Raw genomic sequence first — 13,115 nt, forward strand, 5'->3', positions numbered from 1 at the left:
CTTTCGATATTCGTTTTAGGCCTAGCGACAAATTATCGTAGATAATAATATGATAGAGCAACAACCCTCTCTCATGGAAGCTAGCACAACTTCTGCACTACCACAGCGCAGCCCTTGTGGAATTTCGTCTGGCTCCTCAATGGCTCTAATACGTCAAAGCATGCTAAGGACATCATTCTGCCTTGCGGCACTACTTCACCGAACTACGATCATTTTTCATGCTGGCTCCTTCTGCAGTTCATTAGTATCACCGCAGTATTCCTTTCCGAATATGGTTTCTGTTTATCTCTTCGTTCCGAACCTTATCGGCTACACTAGAGTGGCCCTAATGCTCATCAGCTTCTATGTGGCATTCGAGTAATATCTCCTGTCTGCTGAGATTGAGCTTTGGTTAATTGTCGGTTCTCACTCAGTAACTGGAAGGCGTTCGTTTTCTGCTACTTCTGGTCGCAGATGTTGGACGCTTTCGATGGTGCTGCTGCCAGACGGTTCAACGAGTGCAGCATGTTCGGAGCTGTAATGCATTAGACTGCTATTCTTGCTTTCACTCGAGTGGAAAAGCGTAGGTACTAGACATGGTAACTGATAGGATTTCCTCCAACATCCTGGCGCTCATTCTGAGTCACTTCTACCCGGCTCTATACCTTCCCCTGGTCATGTTCGCCGTTGTCGATTATGCTTCTCATTGGACTCAGATGTAACGACTTCCTTCAGTCGTTCGTCTCCCTTACTATGAGATTTGGGCTCTTCTATAGGTACTCTAGCGTGCTCGCTAAGAATGGTAGTCATAAATACATTGCACCCAACAGGCCTTGGTTGTTGCAGAAATACTACGGCAGCAGAGGTAACGAGTCACGTAAATATACGTGCCTCCTTATACGTATTCCTTCAGTGATGCTCTTCTCGCTCTGCTTCGCTCAAGAGGCTGTATTGGTATTGATGTATCTGTACCACTTCGCTACTATGCCTACTGCCGCAGCCCCGGTGTGGATGCAGCAAGCGGTCTTCTATGCTGCTGTAGCATTCTTCCCCATTGCGTTACTCAAGCAGGTAATAGTTGTGCATACCGTCGTTGTGAGAGAAGTGTCACCCTATTAGGTCATCAATGTCATCCAATTGTTTGATGCTGGTCACGAGATTGTTAAGATCGATGAAGCCAATCGTGGCGAGAAAGTTGAGTAGAAGGAGAGTACCATCCTTCAGTTCATAATACCCTATGTATCAATACACTCGCAGTGTTCTATTCAGCTTTTCTCTCAATCCCCCATATTTTTGAGTATGCGACGCCGCAAGCCTAATGGAGAATGTAAACTTGAATATTTCTCGCGATAATAGTAGCAAGTTAGTTCGGGTCTCTTGTAATCGACGGGGTGAATGCTCGTGTGGTTGGACGTGGGATTTGAGAAGTCCCTAGGTAGTGTATGTCGTGTTTGCTAAACTTCAGAGGTTTTATCCTCATGAGTGCTACTCTTTTGGATCTCGACGATGTCCTCACTTCTGATAGGCTTGAGAATAGTACCACTGTAGCTAACGAGAAGAAGCAGATGGTCATAGGGGTAAAACTGAAGTCCACTTAGAGGGATGTGAAGTCGTCATCCTTGATCAGGTGGACGGCGGCTCTTCCCAGCCTCTAGTCGTTAAAGGTGGAGAACTCAATGAAAAGTGCTTTGGTAAGTTCGTGGTCGTATTCTTGAGCCACTCGAGTTGGGGTGATAGTGTTGGTCGTATTATTTGATCTCCTTAGTTGGTCGAGAGGAAGAGCCGTCCTCATTGGCGACGGAAGGCATGACTATTATCACACCGCTCGAGGGAACAAGTACAGGTGGCAAGGTAATGGGAATCGGTTATGTTTGATGTTTAGAGAAGCTGCTTAGGTTGCTGGTGAAGGCTGCATTGGGCCAGGCTCACAGGAGACTGGTTCTGGTCAGTCGCAGAGCCTCACGTCCTCGTCTCAGCTGCACATCAGTCTTCGGAGCATCCCTTTGTCACCTGGAACGACTAGTCTAGCGGTTAGTGATTATCCGTTTTAACCCTTTTGAGTGCGAGTCGGGTTTTACTCAGGTGTCTTCGGAAGATAAATCGGTGGAGCTTGACCGAGCGCGTATTTGGAAGATTCTGGACGACGCATCACAGACTGTGACGTTCTATCTCGGAGGGCTGCATGATACGGGCTTCGCTGTAGAAGGTCTTCATGCTCTCAATCGCATGAAAGACCGCGCGTTGGCTGATGGGAGGGATGAGCAGGACCGGCTGGAGTTCTGGAACGACTACAAAATCGTCTATGAAAGGCTGTCGGCTCTACCAGATAAAGAGAGAACCTGGCAAGGGGTGTTGCAGTTGAACCGCATACATGAAGTATTCTCATGTGGCATCAATGCTACTGATGGAGGAATCATAGGTGTGCTTCGCTCTGCTGTCCTCCATACTTTTATATAACGGGTTCATCGTGCATGCATTCAGGGAAGCGGCAAATGGAGGAGCTCATGGCCACAGCGCTGCAGCTACAAGAGATGAGATTTTATGACCAGCAACAGAGCTTAGTTGCAACTCAGCGGCAACTCATTGTTGGGGATATTGTGGAGGAGATGAGGAAAATGCGCCGAGTGAGTGCATCTCTCCGTGTCCTCTTTGACCCGCTTGCTTCCCAATAATTTACTGCTGTTCTCAGGATGATCGAGCCAAGCTTGCTCACCACATAGATATGCGTGTTGATGACCTTGAGAGACGTCTGGTGTCGAAGCTTCAGCGTCTGCCGGCTACTGGGGTGAGTATTGCTTCTTCAGTTGATGAACGAAGGTTCAATCACAGATGTACACGGCGGAGGATACACTTGATTTCCAACATCCGACGGAAACCAAAGGGCAGCTGCCTCAAGTAAGATACATTACTACTACGTTTAAGCTGAATTGTGGAGTACTGTGAGTATCTTGTCGGTTCTTCGTATACGTTCTACAGCACTCATTGGCGTCCCTTCTTGGTCAGTCTCGACCCGTGACAAGGGGCAGCGCGATCCCATCACGCAGTAGTCGCTCATCTTCTTCACAGGCCTCACAAAGTCTCAATGAGGTAATAGTGACACAGTCTGGGTATGCCATTCTACTCTTTTCGCCTGGCGCATCATCGGGTGCCACTGACATGATCGTGGCGAACCAAAATATTTGGTGTTTCTTTGCAATGTCAGGTTACAAGTGATCCACAATTGAGTGGTCTGCCTGCCACTGGTATCGAAGGCATCCGTGCTGAAGTTTGCCGGAACTTTAGAAAGATTGCTGCACATGAGCTCTCAGTGGGCATCCGAGATATTGTCCATGTTTTGTCCCCCGAGGTCGACACGCAAGGGTGGGTTCGTGTCCGTTTGCAGGGTGATAGAGGCGGTACTGGCTTTGTGCCGGCCAGTGTTCTGAAGGTTGTCGAATGAAGATGTTTCTAATTCGCTGTTTCCTCTAGTCTTGAGTGCTGTGTTAAAGCAGTGATGATTGTTGCCAACAATTTGTTGGGCTCAATTCACCAGTTAACCTGTCTGAATTCGAGCCAGACTAGTTTGACCAGTGACACAGGGATTCAATCGGCGGGCTCATCCGTTCCGAGATGCAAGCGTACAGTTTTTAGACTTGAAAATTCGGAGATCTATTCCACTTATGCTGAGACATAGTGTTCGCACGGGCATTTGGAAATTTCCGGGCACGGAAATTTTCCGAAAAATTTCCACTCCGTTTGCGGGATGGAAAAACACTGGAAAAATACTACTTTTTCGTAAAATCGCATCCGTGATGCCTGGCCTTAGAGTCTCTTGGCATTTTACGAACACGTCATTGACAACACCACCAATTTCCCAATCGTTATAGATGACTGTGATAGCCAACTCATCTCGATACTTCAACACCCTTTCCTTGGATGGCACAGGCGCAAAATGCTGCGCCATAGGAGTATTACCATCTCCCCTGAACGCTGTACTGACGGAGATTCGTCTGCGACCAAAGGCTCGCGCTGGAGGGTTGGCGGGAGTGGGAATGTCAGGCACTGTGTCGGTATCGGAAGCGACACGATCAGTGGCGCTGAAACCTTGCAGAGCATGCGGGTGGGATTTCAGTATGTGATCGTGGAATCTCGTGGGATTGTCTATTGCATAATCTTGAGGCTTTTCCGACCCCTCCTCCACGCAAAGTATACAACGATGGACACTGGTTGTCTTGCCATCTTCGACTGACTTCTTCATAAGGTAATAGTATCCTCGACAGTCCGAATGACCCCTTCCAGAGCCTCTACCACGACGCCCTGATCGTCCGGTGATCATTTTGGGCAACATCATACGCTGTCGAGAAACACTCCGTTAGAACACTACGATCATATCAAGTTTTATGGATTACGATTCTGAACCATCGGTACATGCCATTTACGCAATACTCTTGGTTCTTCTGTAAACAATCTCCATTATGCTGTGGAATTGGCATTGAACTGGCAGTGCAACAACCCCCAATACTAGCGCGCTCGCCCGATAGGGCGAACGAAATTTTTTGGCTTGATTATATTTCAGGGGAAATTTCCGGAAATTTCCCGGGAATTTTCCATTCCGGAAATATTTTAGCGTGCCCGGGCATCTCAAACACTATGTGCTGAGATTGATTCCTCCGAGTGGTTGATTGCACGCAGATCCTGCGCCGTAGGGACACGAGAAAGGAAGGCAGTCGTGCCTCAGCTTGGTCGGCAGTGTTGACTCGGCACGACCAAATTAACCATGTAACAAACTATGCCAACTGCTGTATGGCTATGGCAAACTAATCTAACAAATGTACATTGGTACCAGTGAACGTTGTTGATGATTCTCCTCTTCCCAGGTCTATTCCCGACCCGACACTTGTTGCGGAATGATGTCACAGAATGCACACGTGCTTCGTTATATGCGGGTTAAAGCGCCTTAAATTTAGGACCAACTTGAAGAGTTACTCAAGGTATAGTATAACTTAAGTTTCCCCTTAAGTACGCATGTTGTGAAATGCTTCTCGTAAATACTTGAGTATATGCACAGAAACTTGAGGCGACTTGAGTATTCCTAAACTTAAGGCGCCTTAACGTGTTTACTAAGGTAGTGAAATAGAATACTCCAAGTACTTGAGGTACAGTACGCGTGTAACGGGTTTGAGTAGATTTATCGGAAGGGTGTGATGTGATAGTAAAGCCCACGGACTGGATAACACAAGTACTGATGAGCTTGTAGAGATAGCTGAGCTACGGAGACTTAGGGGAAAGACTCAAGGGGAGAGGGAAGGGTAACGTGCCTTCCTGGGCGAACTACCATCATCATTCGCTATAGATCTCAGGAAGCACGCAAGCACATTGATGTGCGCAGAATCCCATAACACGCGCCATCTAGAAACGCGCGAACTGGGCGGGCACTTTTTTCTTTCATTTTGACGAATTTTGACCTAATTTCTTCACCATTGAGCTCCCCATGCTTGATTACCTATTAATCCAAGCCGCGCACTTTAAACTCGACAAAAAACTATTTTGGTCATTTTTACCTCCCTGACCCTAGCGCATTCTCATTTGGTGCGCTCCTAGCATCCTGGGGACGCTTATTGAATCACCCCAGCCCTCCACACCTAGCTACGGTTACAGTTCAATTTGACAGCTGAATCCGATTCCATCGAACGGCCATCTTAGAGCAGTTGCCAAGTCCCGGAGAGATCGGGCCTAGCCAGAGCTCCACCACCTCTGCTGGCGGAGCAGCTTCTAATGCAGAGGATGACCTGACTACCCACCACAGACGCGCTATCGGTTCGACTAAATTGCGTAAGGTGAAATCTCGGACGTTGAAGACTCAACCTGAAGCCTCTGGAGGATCTGGCAAGAAGACGGAGCCGGAAGGACAACACGGTCACGGCTACAACACAAGAAACCAGCCCCTAACAAGAGCTCAGAAGCGTGCTGCTGACTGTAAGGACAAGCCCAAACCATCTGTGAAACGTCATATGGCGCGTACTGTATACTTAAGGCGCTATTTGAGTTAAAGATGCAATTTCCTCCTATGAAACAGGCCCTCTATGTTGAGGCACGTGTTGCTGACCGGACACTTAATCTTGCTATCTCATAAGTAGCTGGCATAGCTACAAACAGTCGGTTCCACCATCTCAGTGGTATACACCCTCGTCAGCAGCTGATCGTTTCTTGCGTTCTACGAGTACGTCGTCTGAGAGTCTCAGACGACGTACTCGTCTCTCATCCCTAGTCTGCGATACCACGTTGCCAACACGCAATATACTATGCGCATGCGTGCTCAACGATCAAGCTGATTGCTCGCTTGTGAGTTGAATAGCTATTAGCGTGAATAGCGTGATTATCATATGGTTTGCGTAATTGTTAGTTTCTGAGTCTCCCCTATCCTCAGGAAGTCTTCTGGCTCTAACTCAGAGTCGTGAGGCTCTAACAGCGCCAAGTTTGCGCCGCCAACCGTTCTCTAATCTAGCTAAGCTGCACTGTCTTCTTGGACTCGAGCAAACTCAAAGTAACTGTTGCTCGTGAGTGGAGCCTGCAACACATGGATGCTGGGCTACGGGGGAGCCCTTGACCGTATTATCCCTCCCCTCGAGGGATGTTACAGAGTCGGGCATTTCGCCGATCTCCTGTCCAACGGGCTGTGGAATAATCTTGTAGACCAACGACTAACATTCCCCCTCACCGTGAGAGCCTCACGAAAGCATCCTTTGGGGGATAGGTCCTTTTCTTACTCTTTTAGCAGCAAGAATATCTTGGTCTGACAACTCCGAGCTGTCCAATCTCCACATTTTTAATGTGATTCGTCGAGGTCGCTCTACTTGTAGCAGAATTTGTGCTCACGCACAAGCGGACGGAAGAACACACACACGCACGCAGACGAACAACCGCGAACTGAAATGTAAACTCCGCTCGCTTCGCTCGCTCCACCATCATTGCATCGTCCCGTCTCCACTATGCCTCCTCCACCCTCGGAAAGTCTTCTGGCTCTAACTAAGAATCACAAAGCTCTCATCTCCGTTATTGCGTGGCACGCAATGCGTGCAAATGGGGCGCCACACTAGCAGTTTGACGCATACACAATTGCGGTTGACATTCCAAGAGTGTATCCAATACTTCCATGATGAGAATGATGCTCCTTATATTCATTTGTGGCTTGGCACCTTTCGTCGAAAGCTCGATCAAGCTGAGGCGAGCAGCAGGTTCGCCGGTCTCCTACCCAACAGGTTGTACCGGTGCTCACAAGCCTGCTACTGAGCCTTTCTGTGCCACGGGCACTATAGGCTTTGCGGGGATGTTCACGGTGAATATGACAATTTATCTCTTTGACATCAATGATCCCACCAAGTCGGTACACTTCCACGTTGAGTTGGCAACTCATGCTGTGAAATCGGCTGGTCTCAACATCACGGGTGGGGGCAGCGCTGAGGTGGTGAAGAAGGAGGGGCTTAGCGGGGCAGTCGCCGGTTCTGTCACTATAGAGGCTAATACTGTGGGGGACGGCAGAGGCAAGTACGACGCGAAAACTGATACATGGACGGCTGACATCGGGATAAAAGCGACTGTCGAAGGCGATGTTCTCGGTAACGATGCAATCAACTTGCCTATCTCTAAAGTCGCCACGGCTCATGTCGGGCCCAACTCCGACTTCGGGATGGAGGCCCTTTTCAAGGAGACCACTGGGGATTCAAATAATCAAGGCATCTCGATCGCCTTTGACCTCACGATGAATACCAAAGACCACAATATTTCCACTTGGGAACTCATCGGGGAAGGTCAGCTCCATATTTGGTTACATCCACTCGTCAATTGGGAACCTTCTATCGACGTTATTCATAAGGAGTTCAAGATTGAGCCATGAGTTCAGAACGCATGGCAGAGAACTAGACTTCATCCTGTTTCACGAGTTCTCTTGGCGGATCGACTGAGTCGACTCGACCTGCTAACTCGGTTTGGTCATCTTTGGTCTTTTTTCGGATAACAGTTTATCGACCATAGCGGCTGTGTGTTGAATTGAAATCCAGTTCCCGTTCGTGCTGTAGAGCTCTGACTAGTCAAGTTACATGAAGGTAGGCTACCTTAGGTAGCTACAACGTTCTCTGTCGAGCCGACTCAGGCGACTAATTCTGATCTTATGTTGAGTGGAAGACATCTGCGATGACCTTCTCGAGTGCTTCCTAAGTTCCAAGTTCGTGGGAAACTCCGATTCGAATGAGGTTCTCGAACCGGCCTAAAATGTTTCGAGTGATGATACGAGCGCAGATCACATCTGCTGAAGCTGGGCACCGACCCTAAGACTTGCTCTCAACAATTCCTTCGTCTGAGACTGCAGGTTTAAGGCGGTCTTCTTGTCAAACTCAGAGCATTAAGATCGTTCGCGATTGTAGACGGGGCCTATGGAGAATACTCTGTCTGAGGTCGCCGAAATTTGAGGAGATTATTCCTCGTATAGAACTTATATGTTGTACACTGTGTACAGTGAGCACTACTACCGTAGTACACAGTGTGTACCACACACGGCTCTATTATAAGAACTGCGCTAGTCAAAACCACACTCTCGCAACAGTGCGCATTTGATGAGTTACGTAGCCCAGATGACGCCTGTTGTCGTCTGACCGGAAGGGATGTTCAACAGCCATTGTCGGGAGGGGAAGGATGCTGTTTAGTCAGCCATCGGCTCCAGAAGGTTAAGTGGTTGGAGATGATCATCGTTGTATTAACTACTTCTAGTTGTGGTCTCCTCTTCGGCTCGACGATGACCCCCACTTACCGTGGGTATAGCATTACAACTGGCAAGTCAGCACAAATTGATTTCGTAGAAACCAGTCAATATGATGACAATTGTAATCCCTCAATGAATATGATGTTACTTCTTCTTCTTCCCGCCGGCCATTATAGCGGCTGCCGCCTTCCGACTGACAGTCTTGTTCTTCCCCGCGTACTTCTTCTTATCATTCTTACTCATAGAGCTCGTATTTCGGCATCCCTCACCGCCTTCCCAATGACTGATCAGTAAACCATCATCAACCAACTAATGCTTCCCCCTCACCTAGTGCGTATCTTGTTCAGTGGTCTTCCACACTTCCTGCATGGTCCTGGCCCGAAGTTCTGTTCGGTAGCGCACCATTCACACAGCATACGCTTAGCCCACACGGCATGATGGTCGGGCCAGGCCGCATCATGGCACTGATCGCAGGGGTATGCCATCCCACAGCAAGGGAATCGGAGCCATCGGTAGGAATGTCGATAATGCTTACATGTACAGTACGCGCCATCTAGAGACCGACAATACGTGTGCAGAGGTAACTTTTTCTACAGAGCGATTTTCAAGCTAAAACTTCGAATATAATCCCCTCTTGTATAGTTATATTGCATGGAACCTGTCCGCAATCGATTTTCGGGAAAAATTTTCATGGCACTTTTTTGCACGTGTCCGACCCCCGATATTGAACCTGCACCCTCCGAAATTAATTTAATGCATAACACAATGAGGTAATCCATCTGTCCCTAATCACTAGCGTTGACCAGAGTGTCGATAACACGGCTTGTTCTTCAAGAAGACGGCAAAAATGAGCGAAGAGATTGAGTTCACCCAATCATCCACGCAATCGGCGGATACATGTACCACGGTCAATTCTAGCAGCATCATGAGTGCCTCTAGCGCTGGAGAGGATCTCAGCCGTTATCAGAGGAGCCGGGCTAAGGCGGCCAGGAGCCGATGTAAGCGAACCTCTGAGAGGCTAGCCACTAAGACAGCAGCAGCCTCATCCGAGTGCTCTGTCTCTACAGCAAGGCACGGCTATCACACGAGGCTAAATCCGTTGAGTGGGAGTCAGCTTCGCAATGTTGGACATGTTGGGAAGAGATCTGGGCCAGTCAAGAAGCGTGTATCAAAACTAGTACAGCGTAAGGGAGCGCGCAGGCCAAGTAAGCGAGAGCTGGAGATCCGAGAAGCGCGAAATGCCGCTTGGAGAGAGAAGACAGCCCGAATGAAGGAGCAGTTGCTGGTTGACAATCCATTGGATGATATTTCATGGGATATGAAGGAGAGGTTGGCAGTTTACTTCGTTTTAAAGCAAGCCTATGTCACACAGCCAGGCTCGATAGCGAAATATCTAGCGGGTTCAGAAGTTGCTGCTTTGATGGGTCTTTCGCCGGGGAGTGTAGCTGCTTGGATTCGAGAGTATGAGATTAATATGGAGCTCTCTCAGAGTAAGAGGGGAAGGCACAGTAAGACCTTTTCTCCAATGTATGACGAGGCTTTTGCTGACTTTCGTAGGAAGCTCAAAGCATACGTGAAGTCCGAGTCATTGGGGAAACAGGGGACGCCTAATTTGACGGTAAAGACTGTCGCACAGTGGGTTAACACGGAGTTGGGTCTCGAAGGCGATGATTGCTATTCCGAAAGAAGCGTCGGAAGATGGCTGCATTATTTAGACTTCAAAATCTTCACTCTCAAAAAGACTCTGTACGTTGATGGACATGAGCGATCTGATGTAGTAGCGGACCGACAGAGGTTTGCCCATGCCTTGGATGAGGTTTACCCATCACTGTTGACCATTGATGATGAGATCCTCGACGTTAAGCCCAATCCGGATGCGACCCATATCCTTGTGTCTCAAGATGAGAAGATACACCATAGCAATGATGTCCAACGCAGATACTGGTCCGATGGTTCATTTGTGGCTCTGCCCACCAAGTCAATGGGTAGGACTGTTATGACATCGGACTTCCTCTCTGAGATATACGGTTTCATCAAATATAGCGACGACGATGAAGATGTACCTGGGGAGCGTGCAGGATCGGTGTTGGATGTATCTTCGGATGGGTACTACAATAGCGATAGGTGTCTAGTAGACTTCCAAGAATGTAGTGAAGCCATCAAGTCTCTCTCGAATGGGAGATATCACTGCGTATTCATGACTGATCGCAGCCCTATTCACTGTAAGTATCCGGGAGATGGATTGAATGTAAGGATGATGAACGTGAAACCTGGAGGCCAGCAACCGAAGATGAGAGATGGCTGGTTCATGAAGAAGGGAAAGAGAGTCACGCAGAGCATGGTATTCCCCGAAGATCATCCCACGCATCCTGGTGAAGCGAAAGGATTACGACAAGTTGCTTTAGAGAGGTTCGGCAACAATGCCGTGAGAGGGAAGCGCCATGGGGACCTTGTCAGTTTACTAGGAGAATGCGAGGACTTCAAGTCACAGAAGACATTGCTGGAGGAGGAGGCAACTGCGAGGGGGGATGTGGTTATTTTCGGTGTGAAGTTTCACCCAGAGCTTGCCCCAATCGAGGCGGCTTATAGAAGTATTGCTAAGCATCTTCGTCTCTTGAATAGGGCAGGGTCATCAGCCGGGTTCGTTGAGCGCGTGGAAGCTGCATCGCAAGTTGCTGACCTGGATATTACACTCATCCGAAAGTATTTTCGTTCAAGCCGCGAATATCTCAGGCATTATGTTGAGGGGAAGAGCTTAGAGGAAATTGAAAGGCTGAGAAAAGAGAAGCGTAAACACCGGGGCGCGTCACCTGTACTATTGGAGGGTGAGAATCGCTCACAAACTGGCAAGTACAGCAGGCAAAGATTGCGCTGAGTGCTGCCAGCTTTGGTTTTCCATAATTTTCTCTGTTTAATACTGTGTGTAATGTACTGTTAGGATTTACACTATCATTGTATAGATTCCTACTGTGTGTCCTGATGATCAATAGTTGTAGATTGGGTTAATTTCGGAGGGTGCAGGTTCAATATCGGGGGTCGGACACGTGCAAAAAAGTGCCATGAAAATTTTTTCCGAAAATCGATTGCGGACAGGTTCCATGCAATATAACTATACAAGAGGGGATTATATTCGAAGTTTTAGCTTGAAAATCGCTCTGTAGAAAAAGTTACCTCTGCACACGTATTGTCGGTCTCTAGATGGCGCGTACTGTACCATTCTTGGGCAAAGGCTTACCTAATGGAAGATGCAGGCATCGAGGAGCAGTCACTTTAATGATAACCACAATACAACTTGTCGAACCGTCAGAACATGAACTAGAAAATGCGACGAATTACATGAGGTCACACTACTGTTGACTCAGACTGTAGTGAACTGTGCCTCAATGGTCTATTCACAACTACTACCGCTGCGGTAGTACCGCATCCTTCTAGCACTATCATCACGCCGCTCCTGGGAACAAGTACAGCTGGCAAGGTAATGAAAAGCGGACGGCTGTTTGACTTTTAGTGAAGTTATTCAGATTGCCGTTGAAGGCTGCATTGGGCCAGGCTCGCAGGAGACGGGTTCTGGTCAGTCGCAGAGCCTCACGTCCTCGTCTCAGCTGCACATCAGTCTTCGGAGCATCCCTTTGTCACCTGGAACGACTAGCCCAGCGGTTAGTGATTATCCGTTATAACCCTTTTGAGTGCGAGTCGGGTTTTACTCAGGTTTCTTCGGAAGATAAATCGGTGGAGCTTGACCGAGCGCGTATTTGGAAGATTCTGGACGACGCATCACAGACTGTGACGTTCTATCTCGGAGGGCTGCGTGATACGGGCTTCGCTGTAGAAGGTCTTCATGCTCTCAATCGCATGAAAGACCGCGCGTTGGCTGATGGGAGGGATGAGCAGGACCGGCTGGAGTTCTGGAACGACTACAAAATCGTCTATGAAAGGCTGTCGGCTCTACCAGATAAAGAGAGAACCTGGCAAGGGGTGTTGCAGTTGAACCGCATACATGAAGTATTCTCATGTGGCATCAATGCTACTGATGGAGGAAGCATAGGTGTGCTTCGCTCCGCTGTCCTCCATACTTACATATAACGGGTTCATCGTGAGTACATGCATTCAGGGAAGCGGCAAATGGAGGAGCTCATGGCCACAGCGCTGCAGCAACAAGAAATGAGATTTTATGACCAGCAACAGAGCTTAGTTGCATCTCAGCGGCAACTCATTGTTGGGGATATTGTGGAGGAGATGAGGAAAATGCGCCGAGTGAGTGCATCTATCCGTGCCCTTTTCGACCCGCTTGCTTCCCAATAATTTACTGCTGTTCTCAGGATGATCGAGCCAAGCTTGCTCACCACATAGATATGCGTGTTGATGACCTTGAGAGACGTCTGGTATCGAAGCTTCAGCGTCT

At 48.4% G+C, this 13,115-nt stretch overlaps 5 protein-coding genes across 5 annotated transcripts; 4 read left to right on the forward strand and 1 right to left on the reverse strand.

Moving 5' to 3' along the window:
* The first annotated feature begins 254 nt into the window (after positions 1 to 254).
* On the forward strand, positions 255 to 1,256 carry Pmar_PMAR010967 (phosphatidylinositol synthase, putative). Its single transcript, XM_002766941.1, has 6 exons — positions 255 to 357; positions 414 to 516; positions 567 to 697; positions 756 to 844; positions 893 to 1,050; positions 1,099 to 1,256. Exons 1-6 carry the CDS (start codon positions 272 to 274, stop codon positions 1,180 to 1,182), a joined length of 651 nt encoding a protein of 216 aa, XP_002766987.1. The 5' UTR covers positions 255 to 271; the 3' UTR covers positions 1,183 to 1,256.
* A 201-nt stretch (positions 1,257 to 1,457) lies between these two features.
* Positions 1,458 to 3,418, forward strand: Pmar_PMAR010968 (hypothetical protein; the record flags this gene model as incomplete). Its single annotated transcript, XM_002766942.1, has 10 exons — positions 1,458 to 1,556; positions 1,607 to 1,670; positions 1,745 to 1,816; positions 1,862 to 1,923; positions 2,062 to 2,398; positions 2,461 to 2,603; positions 2,669 to 2,764; positions 2,809 to 2,874; positions 3,046 to 3,066; positions 3,182 to 3,418. 10 exons carry the CDS (start codon positions 1,458 to 1,460, stop codon positions 3,416 to 3,418), a joined length of 1,197 nt encoding a protein of 398 aa, XP_002766988.1.
* A 3,702-nt stretch (positions 3,419 to 7,120) lies between these two features.
* On the forward strand, positions 7,121 to 7,852 carry Pmar_PMAR010969 (hypothetical protein; the record flags this gene model as incomplete). The annotated part of the gene is made up of 1 exon (XM_002766943.1): positions 7,121 to 7,852. The coding sequence occupies one exon, from the start codon at positions 7,121 to 7,123 to the stop codon at positions 7,850 to 7,852; it is 732 nt and encodes a 243-aa protein (XP_002766989.1).
* Positions 7,853 to 8,857: 1,005 nt separating this feature from the next.
* Pmar_PMAR010970 (hypothetical protein) lies at positions 8,858 to 9,198 on the reverse strand (the record flags this gene model as incomplete). Its single annotated transcript, XM_002766944.1, has 2 exons — positions 8,858 to 8,996; positions 9,041 to 9,198. 2 exons carry the CDS (start codon positions 9,196 to 9,198, stop codon positions 8,858 to 8,860), a joined length of 297 nt encoding a protein of 98 aa, XP_002766990.1.
* Positions 9,199 to 9,638: 440 nt separating this feature from the next.
* Pmar_PMAR010971 (hypothetical protein) lies at positions 9,639 to 11,588 on the forward strand (the record flags this gene model as incomplete). The annotated part of the gene is made up of 1 exon (XM_002766945.1): positions 9,639 to 11,588. One exon carries the CDS (start codon positions 9,639 to 9,641, stop codon positions 11,586 to 11,588), a length of 1,950 nt encoding a protein of 649 aa, XP_002766991.1.
* Positions 11,589 to 13,115: the final 1,527 nt, after the last annotated feature.

This window comes from Perkinsus marinus (genome assembly GCF_000006405.1).
Source record: "Perkinsus marinus ATCC 50983 genomic scaffold scf_1104296971434, whole genome shotgun sequence".
Lineage (NCBI taxonomy): Eukaryota > Perkinsozoa > Perkinsida > Perkinsidae > Perkinsus > Perkinsus marinus.